Below are 20,347 nucleotides of genomic sequence, written 5' to 3'. Positions count from 1 at the left end.
GGTTGTCTGTGATCCTTCACCTGGATCGTGGGCTCCCCGAGTCCCTCTGTCTGCCCCACCACCCACCACGGCTCCCGCGGTGCTTACCCACTGAGAGGGAGCCGCGTGCCAGTTTGGGGAGCAGGAGATCGAGCTGGCGGAAGGTGTGGAAGACATCAGCTGAGTGGGCGCGGTCCTGGGCCTGGCTCTCATGGGTACGCGGCAGAGCTTCGACTCCGTACAGAGTCAGGTAGCCGGCTCTGCGGGCGGCAAACAGTGGGTGAGGGGGTCCTCCTTGGGCACACCTGGCAAAACCTTCCCGCAGCGGCTTGCAAGCGTTTCTTCACGCATGTAGCTAATGAGCACCTGCTTTTCCTGCTTTACGCCGGACTGTTCTGTGCCAGGGAGTCAGCAATGGAGAAAACAGACAAAGCACTCCAGCCCTCGGGGGGTGGCCCCATCATGCGGGACACAGACGGCCGGCAATAGAGTACGTGAACAAGTCCTACCCGCCGGTGCTCAGAGACGCGGACAACAAAGCTGGCTGGAATGTGGGGGGGGGGCAGTGAAGAGTGGGGAGGTGCTCAGAGTACAAAGAGGAGAGAGAGGGGGTTCAGGGCAACATCCCGAGCCAGGAAGCAGATGCAGAGTTGAAGAGCCGCGAAGAGGCTGGTGAGGCTGGAACGAAGGAACTGAGGGGACGGCAGGGCGAGATGGAGGCACCGATCAGGAGAAGAGGCTATTGACCCTACAGATGAAGTCAGGGCAGGCTTCCTGGAGGAGGCAGGGTCTGAGCTGAGTAGGGAGAAGGGGAGACGAAGGGGTGCGGGCCAAGAGCACAACCTGGGCCAAGGCTCAGAACTGAGGGGGCAAGTGTGGTCTGGTCAGAGAGCTGCTGGGTGTCACTGGCCCAGGCACTGGAGCTGGAATGTGGGGGACAGCACGGGAGTACCAGGGCGGTGGCAGGGCCAGTGATGCAGGGCAGGGGGCTGGGTGGCCACGGGGAGAAGGCTGGGCTGGACCTGAAGGGTGCTGGGGGTCTGAACAGGAAGGGCAGGGCGGGGGGGGGTGGTGTGTGGATAAAGGATGAGACCCAGGAGAGAGTATGAGCACGCACACACACTGACCACAGGAATGCTCTTAAAGAAAATGTTTTCTCCACCAGCTACTTGTAAATGTTCCAAAAGCCTAGCCCCGCTGGCTTCCGTCCTGGGAGAAAAGCCACAGGTTTTCACTTTTTCCATGCGGTGGGAGGGACTGGCCCTCTGCAGAGATGCCCTGACCTGTCCCCCGTCAGCTGCTGCTCATCCCTGGTCTCCCAGGAGAGGGACTTCCCAAGGGTGGAAGCAGGAATGGGGGGGGGGCAGAGAGGCTGGTCTAGTCCCACTCTGTCCCTCATCTGTGCAGTGAGGGCTCCCAGCAGATCGTCTATCAATATTCGAAGGAGGGACAGACGGATGGGTCGGAGGCTGTGTGAATAGACGGGTGGGTGGCTGGACGGATGGATGGATGGGAGAGAGGGAGGGTGGGTGGTTGGATGGGTTAGAATTTGATCCTAAGAACATGATCTTGGGAGAAACTGTAGGGTCATCCTGATTCTGAGCTCGGTTACTATTCCTGTGCTAGTCCTGGCTGTTCCCATGCCACCTTTCCCCTGCATCCATCTCCCTCGTCCGGCCCGGCTTCCATGCCCCACAGAGATGGAAAGCTCACCACCTACCCATCCTACCGCTCTAAGACAGCAACCCTTCCTTTGGAAGAGCGGACCCTCCCAGGCTCGTACCTCTGCATCCTACTCGTCCCGGTGCCCCTCCAGTCACACGAGGCCCCGGGACCCTGTTCTCCAGACCAGCGCCCCCAGTTTCCTTCCAGCAGAGTTGTAATGGTGCAACTCGCAAACCGGATTCAGCCCACCAACATGTTTGGTTTGGTGAATAGAGTTTTCCTACAAACAAACTGAACGATTGGGAAAAACCTTACAAAATCTGGATGCCCTCTCTTATCTCCTGTTGAAAAAGGAGAGGATCTTACCCTCCCCCCCAAACCTGCAGTCCTGCCTGGTAACCCTGGACAGCCATGGAGTCACAGCTGCTGCCCTTATCCTGGAGCTGGGCCCTGGTTCCACTTGCACCAGTGTTTTCCTTAAAGCAGAGAACCATTTTCCTGTGTGTATGTATATATATTTCTATCAAAAATGACCCCAGTAAAACCTAAGAAGGCCATGAGGTTTCCCACTGTGGAAGGGAGGGTCCCTCCCGCGGCACCTGCCCAGCAAAGGGACTAGGACAGGGCGGCAGACAGAATAAATCGTGGTGCGTAAACACACACAACCTGTAGGTGGTGCTAGAAGTCAGGAAGAAAAATAAAGCCGCAGGGAGCTGGGTGAGGCGTGGGGGCCATCCTATGAACTGGGTGTCAGGAGTGGCCTCTGCGAGGAGATATCACTTGACACATGAATGAAGTGAGGTGAGAGCCATGCGGACGTGTAGGGAACAGCATTCTTGGGCAAGGGAACAGAAAGTGCAAAGCCCTTGGGGCAGGACGTGTGCTGGGCTGCGGCTGATCACGCAGGAAGATCGAACCAGGGTGAGAACTTTGGACAGGACTCTGACTGAGGCAGGAGAGCCACAGGACAGGTTGGAAGGCCTAAGTGGTGGCATCTCATGGTTTGGGGCCACACGAGCCTGCACCTCCTGTCACCCAACTCACTCGTTCCCTTCCTATCTCAGGATCTGCAGATGGCACCAAGAAGGCCAAGTCCACCAGGCCAAGAAACTGAAGCTCCAGGCCAGGCCTCAGATCCTGAAGACAGGGATCCATTTACATGTGATTCCCTCCACCCTCCACCCCCACATGCACCATGGGTGTAAACAGACTCAGCTGCCCCCATGCTGCGCCCATGTCCCCCAAGGGCACAGCCTCCCTGACTTTTCTCAACCAAGGACATAGGGTGACAGAAGCCAGAAACCGTGGGAGATGCCCTGCTGTGAACCTGCTGTGTGGTTTTAGCTGCTACTCTGGGCCTCAGCTCCCCCTTCCCCCGATCCCACAATGACAAGGTGGACTGGACCAGCATCACCCGGACGAATTATAGCCCTTGACGGTGCTCGCACCACTCCAGGGTGACAGGAGAAAGACGCGGACCACTTACACAGCAAGAGTGTGCGTGAGAGTGGGGACCCTGCCGGGCTGCCTGGGTGGCTCTGTCGGCTGGGCGACTGGCTCTTGATTTCAGCTCGTCATGATCTCAGGGTCGTGGGATCGAGCCCCGCATCAGGGTCCGTGCAGAGCGTGGAGTCTGCTGGAGATTCCTTCTCTCCCTTCAACCTTCCCCCCATTTGCTCTCTCTTTCTTAAATCAATCAATAAATAAAATCTTTATTTAAAAAAGTGCAGACTCTATAGCCAGCCTCACCATGACCCCAAATGATGGGACTCTGGGCAAATGTCTTAGGCTCTCCGGGCCTCAGTTTCTTCATCTGTCGAATGGGGTTTGTAAAGTTCCAGCCTCATGGAGCTGTTGTGAGGGTGAAAAGTGTTAATACACATTGATCCTACATGTGAGCACATACGTAGGTGTCATAAATGTACCTGTGTGCCCAGATGTGTCAGCAAAGGCCTGTCCCTTATTCTGAAATCATGTCTCTAATTTTTTTTGCAGTAGTTGAAATGGTCTTTGGTTTCTGAAATGCTGGTCAGTTACTGGCACTACCAGAAATCCACAGACTATCCTTCCAGCTCTTCCCCGTTGCCTGTGCCCATGCTCCCTGATCCCCCTCCCATCCAATCCTCAGCAGGTCCTACCAAGTCTGTCTGTCCCCCAGAGCTACAACTTGTCGCCATTTCCTGGTCACCTCCAGGTCTAGACTCCTGTTCTCTCACCCAGCCAACATCAACAGCCTCCTAACAAGACCTCCTGCCTCTCCAGCCACAACCACCAGCCCCACCCCGCCCAACCAAGCTCGGTCTCCGTCCGCAGCCAGAGAGAGCTTTAAAACCCAAGCCTAATCATGTCACGCCCCTGCCCAAACCCCCAGTGTCACTCATCTTACTTAGAATAAATTCCAAAGCCCTTCCCCGCCTTGAGGCTCAGTGAGACCGGGTCTCCCAAAGCCAAGGGCTCTGACCTCATCTTAACCGCATCGCCTCGGCTCGCTGGGCTCAGCTGCACTGGCCCTCTGGCCAAGCATCCTCCTACCTCCACCACTCTGCACCTGCTGACTCCTTTTGCCAACAATCTCAGTGGCGGCGGGTGGGGGGGGGTGTCGCACTTGTAGCCAGCCCCCAACTCTGAGGCCAGATGCTCGGAAAAGCCCTCCTTTCCAGTCTGGTCGAAAGAACCCCTAGGCACTCTCACCCCATATGCTGCCATGTTTCCCCTCTTGAACATATCCGTCTTTATTTACTGGTTTGTGATCTGTCTCTCCAGCTCATGTCAGCTATATGAGTTTCGGGGTATTGTTTTCCCCCTGCTGTGCGTCGGAGCTTGGAATTGTGTTTGCCACTGCCGAAGGAAGGGACGTTGGATAGTGTGGTGTGTGATCTGAGTTTATAAGATCTGGTAAAAAAAATTAAAGTCCTGGGTTGGTCTCCCAAATACTGTTTTCCTGGTCTGTGAAGTCCAAGGTTTGGGACAAGACGGTCTCTAAAACCTTGTTCTGCTATTCCCTCTCCGGACCGCTGGCAACGTCCCTCTCCCTGACCCGGGTGAGCCTCCTTTTTCAACTCATAGACTGAGCCAGGTAAACACTTGGGGTCCCAGATACAACAGGTCATCTTACAGTCTTTGCTTTGCGTGTCCCGAACTGCTTCCCCACCCATAAAGTCTTCATGGCTCCCGTGGCCACTCTCAGTGGCTAACCCAGGTCCAGGGAGCTGGGCTCCATTCCCGAGATGGGGAGCCACCCTGGCTCACCTGAGCAGGCAGCTGTAGGAGAAATCGAGGAGACCCATCTCATGCCATCCACCGGCCGCTTCTGTGGTGTCGCCCAGCAGGATGGTGCGGAGGTTGCTATACATGGCGTCCGTGAGTGCCTGGAGGTCTCTGTGGAGGAGGGTCCTAGGGCAGGGAACAGAGTAAGGGTACAGCCTTCGAAGGGGAATGTGCACACAGGCGCCCCCTATCCCGAAACCTTAGGGTCCCAGGGCTCTGGTTCCTCATTGGCCATGGGGGCCTGCGGACAATTGGCATAAATATGATATTATTGTTATTATTACTATCATTGTCGATAACAATGACAGTGACAGTTGCTTTTTATTGTGCCAAGTGCCATGATCTCATTTCATCTTTTGACAACTCTAGGGATCCCAGGTACTACCATGCCACCCATTTTACAGACTGAGAAACTCAGGGACAGAGAAGAACGTGACTTTCCCGAGGTCACACAGCCAGTAAGTGATGAAGCTGGGATTGAAACCCTGGTCTGCCCGACCCCAGAGTCTGAACTCCCGACCGTGACAGTCTGTCCCTCCTCAGGACACACAAGCTCGGATAAGGAACCCACACACTTCTGGAGGAGAGAGAACGAGCAAGGCAACCCTTTCTCCTTGAGATCTGAAGTTAGGGACACCTGTTTGGGTAAAGCATCCCTCCGACCAAGGACTGCTAAGACGTGACCCTGAGTGAAGGCGACACGAGGAATCAGGTCGCCTGGGCTGGCGACCTGGTCTCACCGCGTGTGCCTAGGAGCCTTGCAGTGTGTGCAGCTGAAGCAGGAGCTCCTCCGTACTGAGCCTCCACAGTACAGAGCCAACACCGAGCCATGGCTGAGCCTGTGATTAGAAGCCAACCAAAGGTAGGATTTCGTGTCTGAGGTGAAGGTCCCTTTGGAGCATGCGCAGGCATCTAGAACAGAAAAAGGTCCCCCCCTCCCGCCCCACATCCCCCTCCTCCCCCCCTCCACCCCCACAGCAAGCCCACAGTGTCCGCTCAACAGGGCAGAACCAACATTCCACAGCGACACCTCGTGGCAGCACCGAGAACAGGCCCAGTGTGCTGACCCAGCTCTCTGTCCCCCGCTACAGGGTGGACCCCCCGTAGATGGAGAAAGCCACTGGGTTCTAGATTAACTCAAGAGGGGAAAGCCTCCAGAAGGGTTCCACAAACTCCCAGGAAATATAAGCTTTTGGATGTTCAAGTTGAGACGTTGTTGGAGACACAAGAGACGTGGCCCACGTGCGATAACGTGTGAAAGGGCTTGCTGCCGTGCCTTGCACATGGTAAATGCTGGATAAATGGGAGCTGGCCTAGTGATTGACCTTGACCCACCAGTGACCCAGACCCCACACTAAGCACTAGTCTTCGACGGAGACAGTAGCCCTTAACAGACGTGGGAGCTATGCCCAGAAGACCACATGCTGGCTGATGGGAATTCCCAGGAACACTCAGGGCAGACAGTGGAGGAAATTCCCAGGAACTCTTAGCGCAGACACTGGGGGAAAGTGGAGACCCCCTGGGTAGGAAGGCAGAATGCAGTGAACTGGGGATTCTTACTGCCAATGGGACCTGATGATCCCCCTAGAATGCCAGGACTGAGGACACTTGGGCTCAAAAATACTCTTAGCAGCCACCCCACAAAGCCAAGGTCAGACTGGGAATCGCCTCTTACTGAGGTTCACGTCACACTCTGGCCTCTCCTCAGCTTTAGCAGCCCTGCAAAATCCATTCTAGACGCTTTTCCTAACCCCAGGAGGCTGTCCTTCCTGGAGACAGACCACTACGAATCACCACCAGACTGCGTGAACTCTAGCAGACCCAGAGTCTTATTTCCTCAGTACGTCAGCTGGAGGGGACTAGGCTGTGGAGTCTGCAAACCTGAGTTCAAATCTCAGGGGTGCCATCTGCTAACGGTGGACTGTGGGTAAGTCACTTTACTTCCCTGAGTCTGTTTCCTCAGCTGTAAGATAGGGATGAAAGTACCTATCTCTCGAGGCAATGGCACAGAGAGTAAAGCGTTCCTAGCGAACACCGGCATATGGTAGGCAGGTCAGCATGGTTGCGCAGCCCCGCCCCGCATCTAGACGGTGACTGGCGAACAGTAGGTCCTCAGATATTTGCAGATGTAATGAATGCAGAATAAAGGTGCTCACATATCCTCTTGTTGACAGAATGATTCCTGTGTTTCAGGACTGGCACCACTTTCTTGCTGTGTGACCTAGGGCAAGTCACTGCTCCTCTCTGGGTCCCAGTGTCCTCGTCCAAAAAGTGGGGGCTGTGAGTGACTTACCCTCCAGCACTGCTGGGAAAGCTAATGAGATCACAGAATATGGACTCAAAAATAATAATCACCCCACCCACTTCCCTTCCTTTTATAATGAGGAAACAGAGGCTCAGAGAGGGCAAGGGACTTGCTCAAAGTCACACAGTTAGGAAGTGATGGAGCTGGGATCTGAATCCAGGTCCGGCCAACCCAAACCCCGGTCTCCTCCTACTGAAATCAGACCTGCCTCCTAAAAGGAATAAAGATGAAAGCAGCCTTTCTTCTGCCCAATTCTCTTGTGCTGTTATTTGTTTTGTTCGTTTGTCTTCTCAGAACAAAATGCCGTTACTGGATGCCTGTTGCAGAGACGATCTCGGGCCGCACGGCACCTGGGCTACACAGGTAGAAGCCCGTCCGCCCCTCCCCTCCCGCAGGCCCCGTTTCCAGCCACTCACGGTTTCATCTTGGCCTTTTCATCACTGGGGCTGTAATGTGGGAGCTGCACATCGAAAATCCTCTCCATGAGGAAGACAGCATAGGCGTGGAAGTCCAGCTTGCTGCGAGGCTCCCACACCACCGCATCATAGGAGTGGGGGTCCAGGAGGACGGTGACATACCTGCCCCCGACCAGCACCTGTGGGAGGTCAGTAGGGACGGAGGAGAGCCGCTATGAAGGACAGCAGCTCTCAGGGCCTGGGGCCCACCTTGTGCTAGACACTTAACACACAGTGTCCTCTCAGCCACCCCTCATGACGACCCTATGAGGTCGGGACCACTGATGGCCAGAAACTGAGGCTTAGAGAAGGCACGGGATGTGCCTGAGATCACGCAGCTGAGATGCGGTAGAGTGAGGACAGCCACTGGTTTTTCTGCGTCACAGGTTATGCTCTTAACCACCTCACTCTTAAGCACCTCCCATCATTATCTCGGTTACTGCCGGATCCCCAGCCTCCAGGGGAGAGTCTGCCCCCAGAAGGCAGCAGATGGATGCTGTGTGCGTCTTGGGTGGGCAGACAGACGGACGGATGAAGGGATGCTGTTGGGTTCAGGCTAGTGGACGTGCCAGCAGTACCTGCTTCTATGGGAGGCTCTGCTGCCCAAGAAGGGAAGGAGCCATGGGGAGCTGTAAGCCTGTAATTATCAAAGGAAACGGCGTTCTTCCCTCAAACGTCTGCTGGGGCGGGTGGGGGGGAGCGAGGGGAGGCGAGTCACACAATCCTAACCACCTACTGCCTTGGCCCCATTTCCAAAGTGTGATCTGGGAGTCACGTTAATCAAACTCTTATAAAATACAGACCATCAGGTCATGATGTCAGGGTCGTGAGATCAAGCCCCGCATCGAGCTTTGCGCTGATTCCCTCTCTCTCTCTGTCCCACCCCTACCCGCTAAAATAAGTAAATAAATCTTTGAAATATAGGCCAATATCCAAGAAAATATGTTGTTGAACAGATTGTTAGATGGGTGGGTAAACAGAAGAATATCGTCAGTGAATGTATATTGGATGGAAAGATGAATGCATGAGTAGCTAAAGGTTAGCTGGAAACTAAAAGTTTGAATGAATGTTGGGTACATGATGGCAGGGTCCTCAGTGATACTGGGTAGGATTTAAGTATGAATGTTGGACGGGTGGAACTTGAAAGGATACATGGAAGGTAGATGGATGTGGTGGTTGTTTGGATGTTGAGGGGATAGGTGGATAGATGGATGGATGGATGGAGATATAAATAGATGCATACAGAATACGCAGACATTGGATACTGGATGGATAGGTAACCAGATGTTAGGTTAATAGTGGCAGATGGACAGGAAGATGGGTAGTTAAATGGAAGTTGGTAGAAATTGAATATATGGAGGTTCAGTCAATTAACTGCCTGACTCTTGATCTCAGCTCAGGTCTTGATCTCACAGTTGTAAGTTCAAACCCCACACTAGGCTCCACACCCAAAAAAAAAAGATACTGAATGTATAGATAAAAACTGCATAGATGTTAGGTACATGAATGGAAGGATGCTAGATACATTTGGGTAGACAGATGAAAGGTTGGATGGTGGACAAATGGATGGATAGACAGATGTTGGATAGATATATGGAAAGATGGGTGAGTGGATAGAGGTTTGATGGAAACAGAATACATGAATGAGGGTTTAGTGGATATTAGGATGGAAGGATGCTGCTTATATACTGAGTAGACAGGCAGAGGGATAAATGTTGGATGGATGGATGGTTGTTGGGTAGATGGAAGCTGGGTGGATGGATAGGGGTTGGCTGGATGGACATACAAGAACTGGACATCGAATGACTCAATGTTGGGAAGATGCGAAAGGGACAATGAAGGAACGGATGTTAGTTTAGTGCTGGCTGTAGTTGGATGGAAAAATGGATAGAAAGCTGGTAAGAACAGTGGATGGGTGGGTTAGTGTATGGAAGGATGTAGAAGCAATCTGAGAACACCAGGTATGGTCAGCCCAGCTGCTCATCCCCTTCCCTTCCTGCCCCTAGAGGCACAGGCGGCACTTACAGTAAAGATGTCACCATGCTTCTTCTTCATCCTAGTGAGGAAGCTGGCAGCATCTTTTCCAAACTCCAAGGCATGGCCCAGCCAAGGGATACTGCCCAGGTCCAGGGGAGGCTCGCCAGGTCGCCTGCAGAAGCCACAGTACTTATCACCATTTGATTAAGCAGGGAAGAAGACAAAAAGAGTGGGGCATGGGGTGTGATTTTTAAGTAGAGAGGGCAGAGCAGGCTTCCCTGAAATATTTGAGAAAGACCTGAAGGTGGTGAGGGAAGGAGTCACATAGATATCTGGGAGAAGAGCTTTCCGGGCAGAAGGAGCAAGTGCAAAGGCCCTGAGGCTGCAACATGCCTGATGTGTTCCTAGAACAATAAGGAGGCCAGTGTGGCTGGGTTGGAGGGAGCAAGGGGAAACAGCAGAAGCCGAGGCCAGATTGGTAATGGATGCCAGAACATGTGGGGGTTTGGACGCACCTGTGAGGACTTTAGCCTCTCCTGTGAGTGAGGTGGGATCCCCGGGAGTTTCAAGTAGCAAAGGGACATGATTTGACTTAGGCTTTTTTTTTTTTTTTTTTTTTTTTTTTTCAGAATCCTTTTGGCTGCTGAGTAGAAGATGGATTTCAGGGGACCAAGAGCAAAAGCTGGGTGACCAGTAGACCTTGGTACATGTTAGGGAGTCCAATCACTTCCCTGTGGGTGCGAGAGCTTTCTAGAACTCAGCAGTACAAGGACCCAGAGTTTCTGCCTGAGCCAGCCTGGACAGGGCTTTGGTCACCTCATACTCCCTGTCATGCCCACAGGGAAAGGTCGAGACTGGAGAGCATGGTGGGAGTGGCAGAAGATAGTGGAAGAACTGGCCTGATCACTGGCCCCCGGTCGCCCCTGGCCCACCATCCTCTGGGGGAGGGGCTGTTAGCTAGGGAGAGCTACGTCACCACCACGACTGACCCAGACTGGAAGGAGTGTTCTCATCTTAGAATTATCAGGACCCCAGGGATGCAGAGAGCTCCTGGACTGCTGAATGACTGAGTCATCCCATCTCCGGTCACTGCGGAGTCGTTTACTCGCTCAGCAAATACTAACTAGGGAGCAGGTGCCACTCTGCGTGCTGGAGATACAGCCGCGAACGGAGAGGCGAGGTGCCTGACTTCACAGCGCTTCCATACTCATAAGGGGAGGCAGACAAAAAGAAAAAAGAAAAAGCAAAATCATTTCAGGGAGTGGGAAGTGAGATAAGATAAAGGAGATATAACTCAACAGTAAAAAGACAAAGAGCCACCATGGATGGCTCTGACAGGCGCCCCATTCTTGATTTTGGCTCAGGTCGTGATCTCAGGGTCATGAGATCGAGCCCTGTGTCAGGCTGCACAATGGGCATGGAGTCTGCTTGGGATTTTCTCTCTCTCTCTCCCTCTGCCTCTCCCCCAGCTCACTCTCACACTCTCTAAAAAAAAAAAGGATGACTCAATTTTAAAATGCACAAAGGATCTGAATGGACAGTTCAGTCCCCCAAAGAAGAGGTACGATCGGCCAGCAAGCACACGAAAAGATGCTCAACGTCCTGAGGAACGGGGGAAACGCAAAACCACAGAGCGGGTCCCCTTCACACCAAGGTGGCTGTAATCCAAGGAAAAACAAGGAAAGTAACCACGGGCGAGGACGGGGAGAAACGGGGACCCTCCCCTATTTCTGGTGGGGCGTAAAATGGGGCGGCTGTTTCAGAAACTCATCGGGCAGGTCCTCAAAAGGTTAAACAGAGTTACTGTACGAGTACACCCCAAGGAGCTGAGAACGGAAGGTCAGGAACAACCCCAGATGCTAGCGTTCACGGGCGCTTCATGCACAGTGGCCGAAAGAGGGAGCCAACGCGGGAGTCCCATCGGCTGATGAACGGAGAGACCAAATACGGGTGCCCGTGCCAGGGACCGGTCCTCAGCCACAAAGAGGAACGAAGTACTGATTCACGCCATAGTGTGCAAGAACGTCCAAGCCACCACGCTAAGTGAAAGGAACCAGACACCAAAGGTCACGTACTGTATGATCTATTTCCATGGAATGTCCCGAAAAGTCACCTCCGTAGAGATGGAAAGGAGATTAGTGGTTGCCGGGGGGGTAGAGGGGAGGGGAGAATGCGGAGCGAGTGCTAACGGGGATGGAATTTCTTTTAGGGATGACGAAAAATATCCTGGAGTTAGGCGGTGGTGATCAACCGTGGCACAACCTTGTGGCTGTTCTAAAACCCACTGAGCTGTATACTTTAAAAGGCTGAATGTTAGAGTATGTAAATTATAAGTCCTTAAATAAAAGAGAAAGAAGGGTGATAGGGCACAGGGAGGGGGACTGGTTTAGAGAAGGGGTCCGGGAAGGCCTCCCCACGGAGGTGCCACGTGAGCAAAGACCAGCAGGATGAGAAGGGAGTGCAGTGGAAGAGTGGGGAGAAGAGGCTTTCAGGCAGTGGGAACAGCAAGTGCAAAGGCCCTGGGGTAGGAGCATGCCTGCGAGGCTTTCAAGGCAGCAGGAGCCAGTGTAGTTGCAGTGGAGAGTGTGGGGATGAGAGGCAGGACATGACCCATGGCCAGGGTCAGGCTTCCACGCAGGGTGCCACAGGGAGCCCCTAGAGGGTTGGAAGTGGGAGCTGGGAAGTGATGAAGTTATGCTTTTAAAAAGTCTCGACATAGGGGCACCTGGGTGGCTCAGTTGGTTAAATGGCTGCCTTCAGCTCAGGTCATGATCCCAGGGTCCTGGGATCGAGCCCCACATCAGGCTCCCTGCTCAGTGGGGAGCCTGCTTCTCCCTATTCCTCTGCCTGCTGCTCTGCCTACTTGTACTCTCTATCTCTCTGTCAAATAAATAAAACCTTAAAAAAAAAAAAAAGTCTCAACACAGAGACTACTGTGATCAGCCAGGAGAGCAACAATGGACGTGGAGGCGAGGCTAGCATCCGGCTCCCCCACTTCCAGGACGGGGGGGCTTTTCTTCCCCCGAGATACCTTTGGGGGTAGGGGCAGGGCTAGAGCTTCCTTTCCTTGCTCTTTGTCCAGGCTGCTGCCAGAACTCCCCACAAGCCATGTGTTATTTCTGGCAACTTCCAGCGTCCCCCCAGAAAAGTCCCAAGGAGGCTCAGACAAAGGCAGGAAGCTGGGAGCCCAGGCGTCTGACTCCTGATGTGGTCGCTGGCTCTCGGAGGCTGGGCCCTCCAGCTCCGGCCCAGGCCACATTCCAGGGTGACTCAGCCGTCAGCTAGCAGGGATGAAGGAGGCTCTATTTTGGGGTCTGCGGTCTCTAGCCTCACCCACTGACACTCTCACTGTTTTGAGGCACTGCCAGGCCCTGGGGAGTGCTGGACCCTCTCATCCCCAGCTCCTGCCCACACAGCCTGCCCTTCCTGTTTCAGATTCCGGGACACCTTTTCTGATCCCTCCAACCCCGCCACCCCAGCTTTAATTCCCATCACATGGGTTCCTCCCAAACTGCCCACTCCTCATTCACAGACTCCATTGCCAGCCTCGCCACCTGTCCCATCTCTCTCCCACTCAACGCTCTGCAAATAAGGGGAGGGAGTTAAGGATGCATATCACCCCCGCTTTGTGCCCTGAAGAATTACACCTACATGGGACGGAAGTTCCACCAAAGTAGACACCTGTCGTCGACCCCGACACTTACACCAGTGCCTGGCACAGAGCAGGTATCTAATACATACGTGTCAGATGCATGATTCATGTATACAGTTCATGTATACAGTATATGTATATGTATACAGTTCATGTATACAGTATATGTATACAGTTGGTGCTCAAAGAGCAGCACCTGCCCCCCAGAGTTGCTGAAGGAGTCAAGGGACTCCGGATTGCCCAGAGCAGAGGCTGCGTCACTCAGCTGTGCTGTGTGGGTAGACTCCCTCTCTATCCAGTGGTGTGCCTCCATTCAGAGCCTTGGGCTCTGGGACGATTTCCTGGGGGGGCAGCGGGGAGCTGGCTTCCGCCATCTGAGCTTCCACTTAAAGGGCTGGACCCATCCTTTCCCAGGGCTCACTCACAAGCTGTCTGTCTGCCATTAACGCCCTTTGGCTTCCCACCTCCTGCCCCTTGCCTCCTACTGTGTAGAAAAAGCACGTGGCCATTTTCCTCTAGTTTTTGTCTTCCCATTTTTGTAACCAATACAGAAGGTTCAGAGAATTCTCGACCAAGTAAGGAACAGTCAGAGCAAGGAGAGTGATAGAACAGATGGGCAGGAGAGGCAACAAGGAGTGGTGGGGACTGTGGCGAGGCTGGGAGAGGCTCTTCTCCGGAGCCCCCCTCAGGTGATGCTCCATTGTCCCATTTTTCATGAGAAGTTGGAAATGGGGAATTTTGTGCGTGGAAACCCCCCAATTTTCTCCTCTTGCTCTCTATGTGGCACACAGCAGCCCCTCATTGGTGCTGAATCTGGCCATGGACCTCCGTTTGGCGGCCTCTGGTTAGTGCATGTTGGAATGAGATAGATCTAATTGTGCCTAGAAATTTCGTATCCTTCAAAGGCCCAGATCCTGGGCCACCAGGGGACCCTCACCTGATGCTAGGGTGCCCTCTGGTGCCCCGAAAAAGGGGCCTCCCACCCGGAGACCTCTTCCAATGCTCCTAGAGCAAGCAGCAGACACATGCGCCTAGAGAGCGAGAGAGGGCAATGTACTCTGCCTGTAGAGTGGCTAGGGCACGAGAGGACAGCTCTGTGAGCCACCTCAGGGTACAGATGGAGAAACCAAGGCCCGAAAGGGAAGCAGGAAGAAGGTTTCTGACACCTGCGTGCAGATCATGAGCCCCAGTGGGCACAGAAATCAGACTCCTAATTCCCAACCCAAGGCCTCCTGATTCCGGCTCACAACCTGTCCCAGCAGAAGACAGTCACAGCTACTGAGCTGGGTTTTAGTATCCTTGCCGTAACTGCAGAAGTCTGGACTGGAGACTAGAGGACATTAAGAATTTTTATATTCTCGGGCAGAATAATAGAACCGTGGTTGTTTTTGATGTGCACTCTGAAATATTCCCTGGGGGGATACTATACCACCTGTAATTTTTTTGTAAAAATGCTGTCAGATCAAAAGGGGATCCGTACGTGGGGGTTCTTACGCTATTATTTTTCTGGATAGTTGAGATTTTTGATAATTATAAATTTTAACTTAAAAAGCAAACGAGAGGTTAAGACAGCTGCTAATCGACTGAAATCGTTCTTCTTTTCCTTTTTGCTTTTTACTGAGAAAAGTATGAATTTTTGGAACTGGCTAGATGTGGAATATAATTCCTGTGTGGCCCTGAGCAGGTCACCGAGCCCTTGCAGGCCTCAGCCATAACACAGGGTGGTGAGCCATACCTCGAGGGTCAGCAAGCAGAAGGGAAGGTGTTGGGCCTTCCTTGTTTGACTCACACTGGCTCACTGTCTACACAGCATTAGGGTCAGATGCCTCTTTTGCAACACTTATTTGTCCCTCCTTAAGAACCTTCTGGTTACAGCCACATCTTACCATCTTAACATCATACGGTTCTAAGACTTTTGAGTGTTCTGATTACAAATAAACTGTGTGGGGAGCACGGAAATTCGTTTTTCCGGGGAATTAAAAATTCTTACAGCCCAGATTTGGAATCCAGGCAGACCCTGGACAAGTAGCTTAGCCTCCCTGAGCCTCAGTTCCCTCCTCTGTAAAATGGAAGGAACAAGAGTGCCCCCTACTGAGCTGGGAGAAGAAAATGAGATTGAGACCTCGATTGTGGAGTCCCCATGGGATCTCCCCAGGGTCTACCCAGCGGCCCCTGAGCTGTCCGTGACCCAGACACCCACACTTCTCCCCAGTACCCACTTGCTGGCTCTCCTAAGCCATCAGGTATAAAAATCAACAACTCAGCCTCAAAGATAAATTTGCTCTCTGAATTAGAGCAAGAATTTTCTCAAACAACGTTTAACTGGCATTTTTTCTAACCCAGCAATTCCACTCTCTCCTATTTCCATCATCCTCCCCATTTTAAAGATTGGGAAACCAAGGCAGAGAGAAGTCACTCGGGTTGTTCTTATTCCTAGAGGCTGAGAATTTCCATATGCTGAGCACCCAGGGACCCTGCCTCCCAGAATCCATGTGGTCTACAGCTGCCCTATCTACCCCGGAGTAGAGCGCAAAGGAGTGGGTCTCACGGGAAGACCACAACACTTTGTCTGAAACAGCAAAAATCCTGGAGACAACCTAAGAGTCCATCAATGGGGACAGGAATAAAAAGGAAAAAAAGAAACCTTGCATTTATTTCTACTATGGAATACTACACAGGCAATCAAAAGAATGAGTCAGATCTCCATGTAGCAATATGGACGGATATCAAAACTAAAATCTGGAGGAAAAAAAAAAGCAAATGCACAGTCTGAAAACACCTCCAGAGTTTCCAAAAAGCCTGACCACTTCCGAAGAATAATTCATTTCTTCAGAGAAAAAAATTACGTTTTGCTTTTTTCCTTTTTTCCTCATTTATTTTTTCAGGCAAATGAATGAATACATAGTTTTAAATCTAACCTGAAAAGGTGTCCAGGGGTTGAAGGAAAATATCATGAGTTTGTTGTTTGGAAATTTAACATACATTGTCTAAAAATTAAAAGTTCCCAGAAATGTTCTGGAATTTTTAGGCACTCTCATTTCACGCTCACACACACACTGCCCTGTATTACCTACAGCCCCGTGGAAGAGGTATAATTAAGGCAGTGTGGTACTCTGAACTGGATCCTGGCACAGGAGGACATGATGGAAAAACTGACAAAATTCAAATTAAGTCTGGAGTTTGCTTGATCTTAACGGACCAGTGTTGGTTTTTAGTTTTGACGAACGTACCACCATAGTGTAAAGTGTTAACAATGGCGGAAACTGGATGAGGGGTATTTGGGCACTCTTTGTACAACCTTGGCAACTTTTCTGTAAATATAAAACCGGTCTAAAATAAAAAGCGGACTTAAAAAAAAAAAATCTGGAAGTTTCCCTGCCAGCCCTGCTCTCAGGCAGCCCTATGAGGGAGCCCTGATCAACAAAAGAAGTCTGGAATTGCCGGAAAGGAAGGGAAGGGCTTTAGTCTTATCTATAACAGCACAAATACTTAAGTCAAATGTACTCAGCTATTGCATGGGCAATCCAAATCAGTTTTTTAAATGTTTTATAAAAGAAAGACCTACTGCCATGTCCCTGATTTGAGATGTATGAGATTTGCATATCCTAAATAGCAGAGCAGGACAACCTCTGGAATGAGAAAGCTGTTAAGTTTGGTCCCTGGTCTACCCTGTCAGGCTGTGGGGTCTCAGGGGAGGGGAGACCCCTTTCTGGATCCGAGCCTACCGAGCTCCCTCGTCCAGGAGGGGGTATCCCATGGAAAATGGTTCCAGGGCCGGTAAGAGGGCATCCTTCAGGGCCTCTGCCTTCCCCAGCCTCAACTCTCGCATCTGTGCAATGGGTCGAGGAGCAAGGCTACCCGACAAAGGCTGGGGACTGGCTAGAATAGGGGGACCCAGGCAGAGGCTGAGGAGCAGGAGGGGGCTTCTCGCACCCGGAGCGGCTCGAGCCTGTCCACGCACCCACTCCCCAACCGGAGACCCCGGGCTCTCTCCCCCGAAAGCCCTGCGCAGGTGCCGGCCTAGCGCTGTGCACCGGGTGCCATCGGACCGGTCCCCCACCCCGTCCCCTACTTCCCGCGCCTCCTCCCCGCTGGGAGCCTCTAGCGGCTGCGGCCCAGCCGGGCGCCCTCCCCGGGGTGGGGCGACGGACCGGCCCCTTCGCCCCTCGCGGGGGGCTCCGCCGAGGGAGCGGGGTCGGCGGGCCGGCGCAGCTCGGGACCCCACGAAGGCGCCGCTTTGTCCGGGCGGCGGGGCGGGCGGGGACACTCACCGCGTGCGCCGGCGGCTCAGCAGCAGCAGCAGCAGCAGCGCGGCCAGGAGCCCGAGGAGCAGGGCCCAGGACATGGCGGGGCGGCGGGCCGGCGGGCGAGGTGCGGCGGCGGGCGGACTCCGGGGCGCCCAGGTGCCTCTCAAGCCAGCCGCCCTCGCTCCCCGCGTGCTGGCAGCTGTGGGGCAGGGGGCGGGCCCGCCGACGGCGCCGGGGTCCCGGGGGGAGGGGCGGGGCGCCCTCAGGGAGCCCCTCCCCCAGCCCGGCGGCGCGGCCCCCTGCCAGGGCCCGGATGGGGGGTGGAAAACGTGGGATGGAGCGGAGGGCAGCTGGGGCGGGGGGCGGTATGGACGAGGTGGGACGGGAGGGGTGATGCAGGGAAGGGGAGGGGTTCCTGGGAGGGAGGGAGGGGAGGGAGGGGGGAGAGAAGAGGAGGAGGAGATGGACTATGGGGAAACCCAGGGGTGATGGGGATAGGGAAGGGGGTATGCGGGTGGGAGGTGATGTGGGGACACGGGTAAATGCAGTGAGAGGTGTGGGAGAGCCCCACGTTCTACCTACAGTCTCCTCATCCCATCCTCACCCCGGACGTGGAATTCTCTAGCCTGTCTGGGCTAGGTGGGGTTGGCTGGATTACACGGCGCTGTTACCTTCAATAACTTCAGTGAATGGGGCTGCAACAGCCGCCCCGGATTAGCTCTGAGTCACCGAGTCCCCCCCTGCTACAGGAGACCCGGTAAGGCACCCAGACCCGTACTGGAGCACAGTAGGGGCTCAGTGGTGGCCATCGCGCCGATTACCTGGTGCCGAGGGTGCCAGCCTCCAGGTCTTGTGACTCTGCAAGAGACCACCCCTGGGTGCTAGGAGGACACCCCCCTCCCCGCCACTGACTCTTCAAATGATTTACACCCGCTCTGAGGCCAGCTCCTTGTTGGAACAGACATGTCAAAGTTGTGAGAAATTAATGCGAGCTTGTCAGTGAGTGAAAAGAGGTTGCAAACAACTGTGCTTGGCACAGGTGACTGTTGTGAGTCAGTGGGCGGAGGTCTGATTCTAATCCGACGTCTGTTTCTTACTGCTTGGGTGCTTTTTTTTTTTTTTTTTTTTTTAGATTTATTTATTTATTTGAGAGGGGGGTGGCCAGAGAGAGAGAAGGAGAGAATTGCAGGCGGACTCAGGGATGATCCTGAGTGATCTCTTGATGCTGGGTTTGACCTCCCCACGGATAAGGTCATGACTCATGAGATGACCGCCTGAGATGAAAGCAAGAACCAGAGGTTTAACTACGGACTGAGCCCCCAGGCACCCCTGCTGGTGCCTTTAGGCAGGTTTCCTTTCTGTCTTTCCAGTAGCCCCCTGGAGCAGCTGTTCCTCCTCCCTGGTCTCCTGGTTTCAGCCTCCTCCCTCCAAAGATGGATCCTGTTAGAACCAAGTTAGATCCTGGGGCGCCTGGGTGGCTCAGTGGGTTAAAGCCTCTGCATTCGGCTCAGGTCATGGTCTCAGGGTCCTGGGATCGAGCCGCATCGGGCTCTCTGCTCAGCAGGGAGCCTGCTTCCCCCCTTTCTCTGCCTGCCTCTCTGCCTACTTGTGATCTCTCTCTCAAATAAATAAATAAAATCTTAAAAAAAAAAAAAAAGAACCAAGTTAGATCCTGTAACTGAATCCTGCTCAGAACTTCCCATGGCTCCATCTCACTCAAAGCACAGCTCCAAGTCCTTACGAGGTCCGAGGTCCGCATGACCTGCCCCCTCCCACTTTTCCCTCCCTAACCTCATGCCCTCCACTCTCTCCCTCCCCAACTCTGCTCCAGCCACACTCATCTCTTGTCCTTCCCCAAGGAGGACTTTTGCACGTGATACTCCCTCTGTCTGGAACGATCTCCTCTCAGAGACTTGCACAGCTGGCTCTTTCCATCACATCCCTCATCCCTCTCTCCCTATTCAACTGTCACCTCCTCCGAGAGGCCCTCCCTGACCAACTGGTCTAAAGTGGTCATGCCATCATTCTCTATTGCCTTAACCTGTTTCGGTTTTTTTCTTGACAGTACTTACCATTCCTGCTATGATGTTAAAGATTCATTTATTTGCCTGTTTAATGTTGGCTGTCAAGGCAGCTGGATGACCCTCATGTGTTCTCTGGATTCAGAACATCAAGAGGCAAAAGGAGTTTCCTGAACCTCTTGTTTATTTATCTAGCTTACCCGCCTACAAAGCCAACAATCCCAAAAAGGCCACAGAACAGGCCTGTAGGGTTTTCTCCAAATTTGGGGAGCATGATAGGGCGGCCTTCTGGCACTGGGGTTCACAGCCCAACTTGGCCAATGCTCAACTGTGTGACTCTGAGCAGTCTGCTTCACCCCCCTGAGCCAGGGTGCCTCGCCAGTGGAGCTGAGGAAATGACGTGATCTGGCGGACACGTCTTGGATGCCAGATACACAAGCGAGCGTTAGTGAAAGTGAACTGCTGTCAGCACTTAATCCAGTTCAGCCTCTCCCCATATATGTGATCAGGGCTAGGTCTCAGTTTCACCATCTGAAAAATGGGCAGAATAATTCCTTCCTCATAGGTCTGTTGTGAGGACTGGTTTACATGATGAGAGACAGAAATCATCTAGCATGGGGGCTGGTATACAGTAGGTGCTCAATAAATGTCAGCTCTTCCACCTCACTTCCCAGGCTTGAATGTAAACCAGCAGCTCCCCAGTCCAAATCACTCCCATATAGTATGTCTCTCCTGCCTACTCAATCTAGGGACAACTCCCCCTCCCCCACCCCCGGGGA

General features: G+C 53.2%; 1 protein-coding gene across 2 annotated transcripts in view; it reads right to left on the bottom strand.

Annotated features, from left to right (window-relative positions):
• The window catches only part of PTGIS (prostaglandin I2 synthase), a gene marked incomplete at its 5' end in the record, with an annotated part of 40,244 nt that extends 22,599 nt beyond the window's left edge, over nt 1-17,645 (bottom strand). The window contains 5 exons of one of the 2 annotated variants that reach the window (XM_080813975.1): nt 88-239; nt 4,894-5,037; nt 7,633-7,811; nt 9,697-9,820; nt 17,572-17,645. In XM_080813975.1, the coding sequence (XP_080670101.1) occupies nt 88-239; nt 4,894-5,037; nt 7,633-7,811; nt 9,697-9,820; nt 17,572-17,645 (673 nt within the window). The remainder of the gene's footprint in view (nt 1-87; nt 240-4,893; nt 5,038-7,632; nt 7,812-9,696; nt 9,821-17,571) is intronic. The other variant, XM_080813976.1, reaches the window with a different exon arrangement.
• Between the last annotated feature and the right edge of the window lie 2,702 nt (nt 17,646-20,347).

The sequence above is a fragment of the Martes martes genome (assembly GCF_963455335.1).
Source record: "Martes martes genome assembly, chromosome: 9".
NCBI classification, from domain to species: Eukaryota; Metazoa; Chordata; class Mammalia; order Carnivora; family Mustelidae; genus Martes; species Martes martes.
Note: the sequence above shows the minus strand (reverse complement) of the source record. Positions and strands in the feature narration are given on the sequence as shown.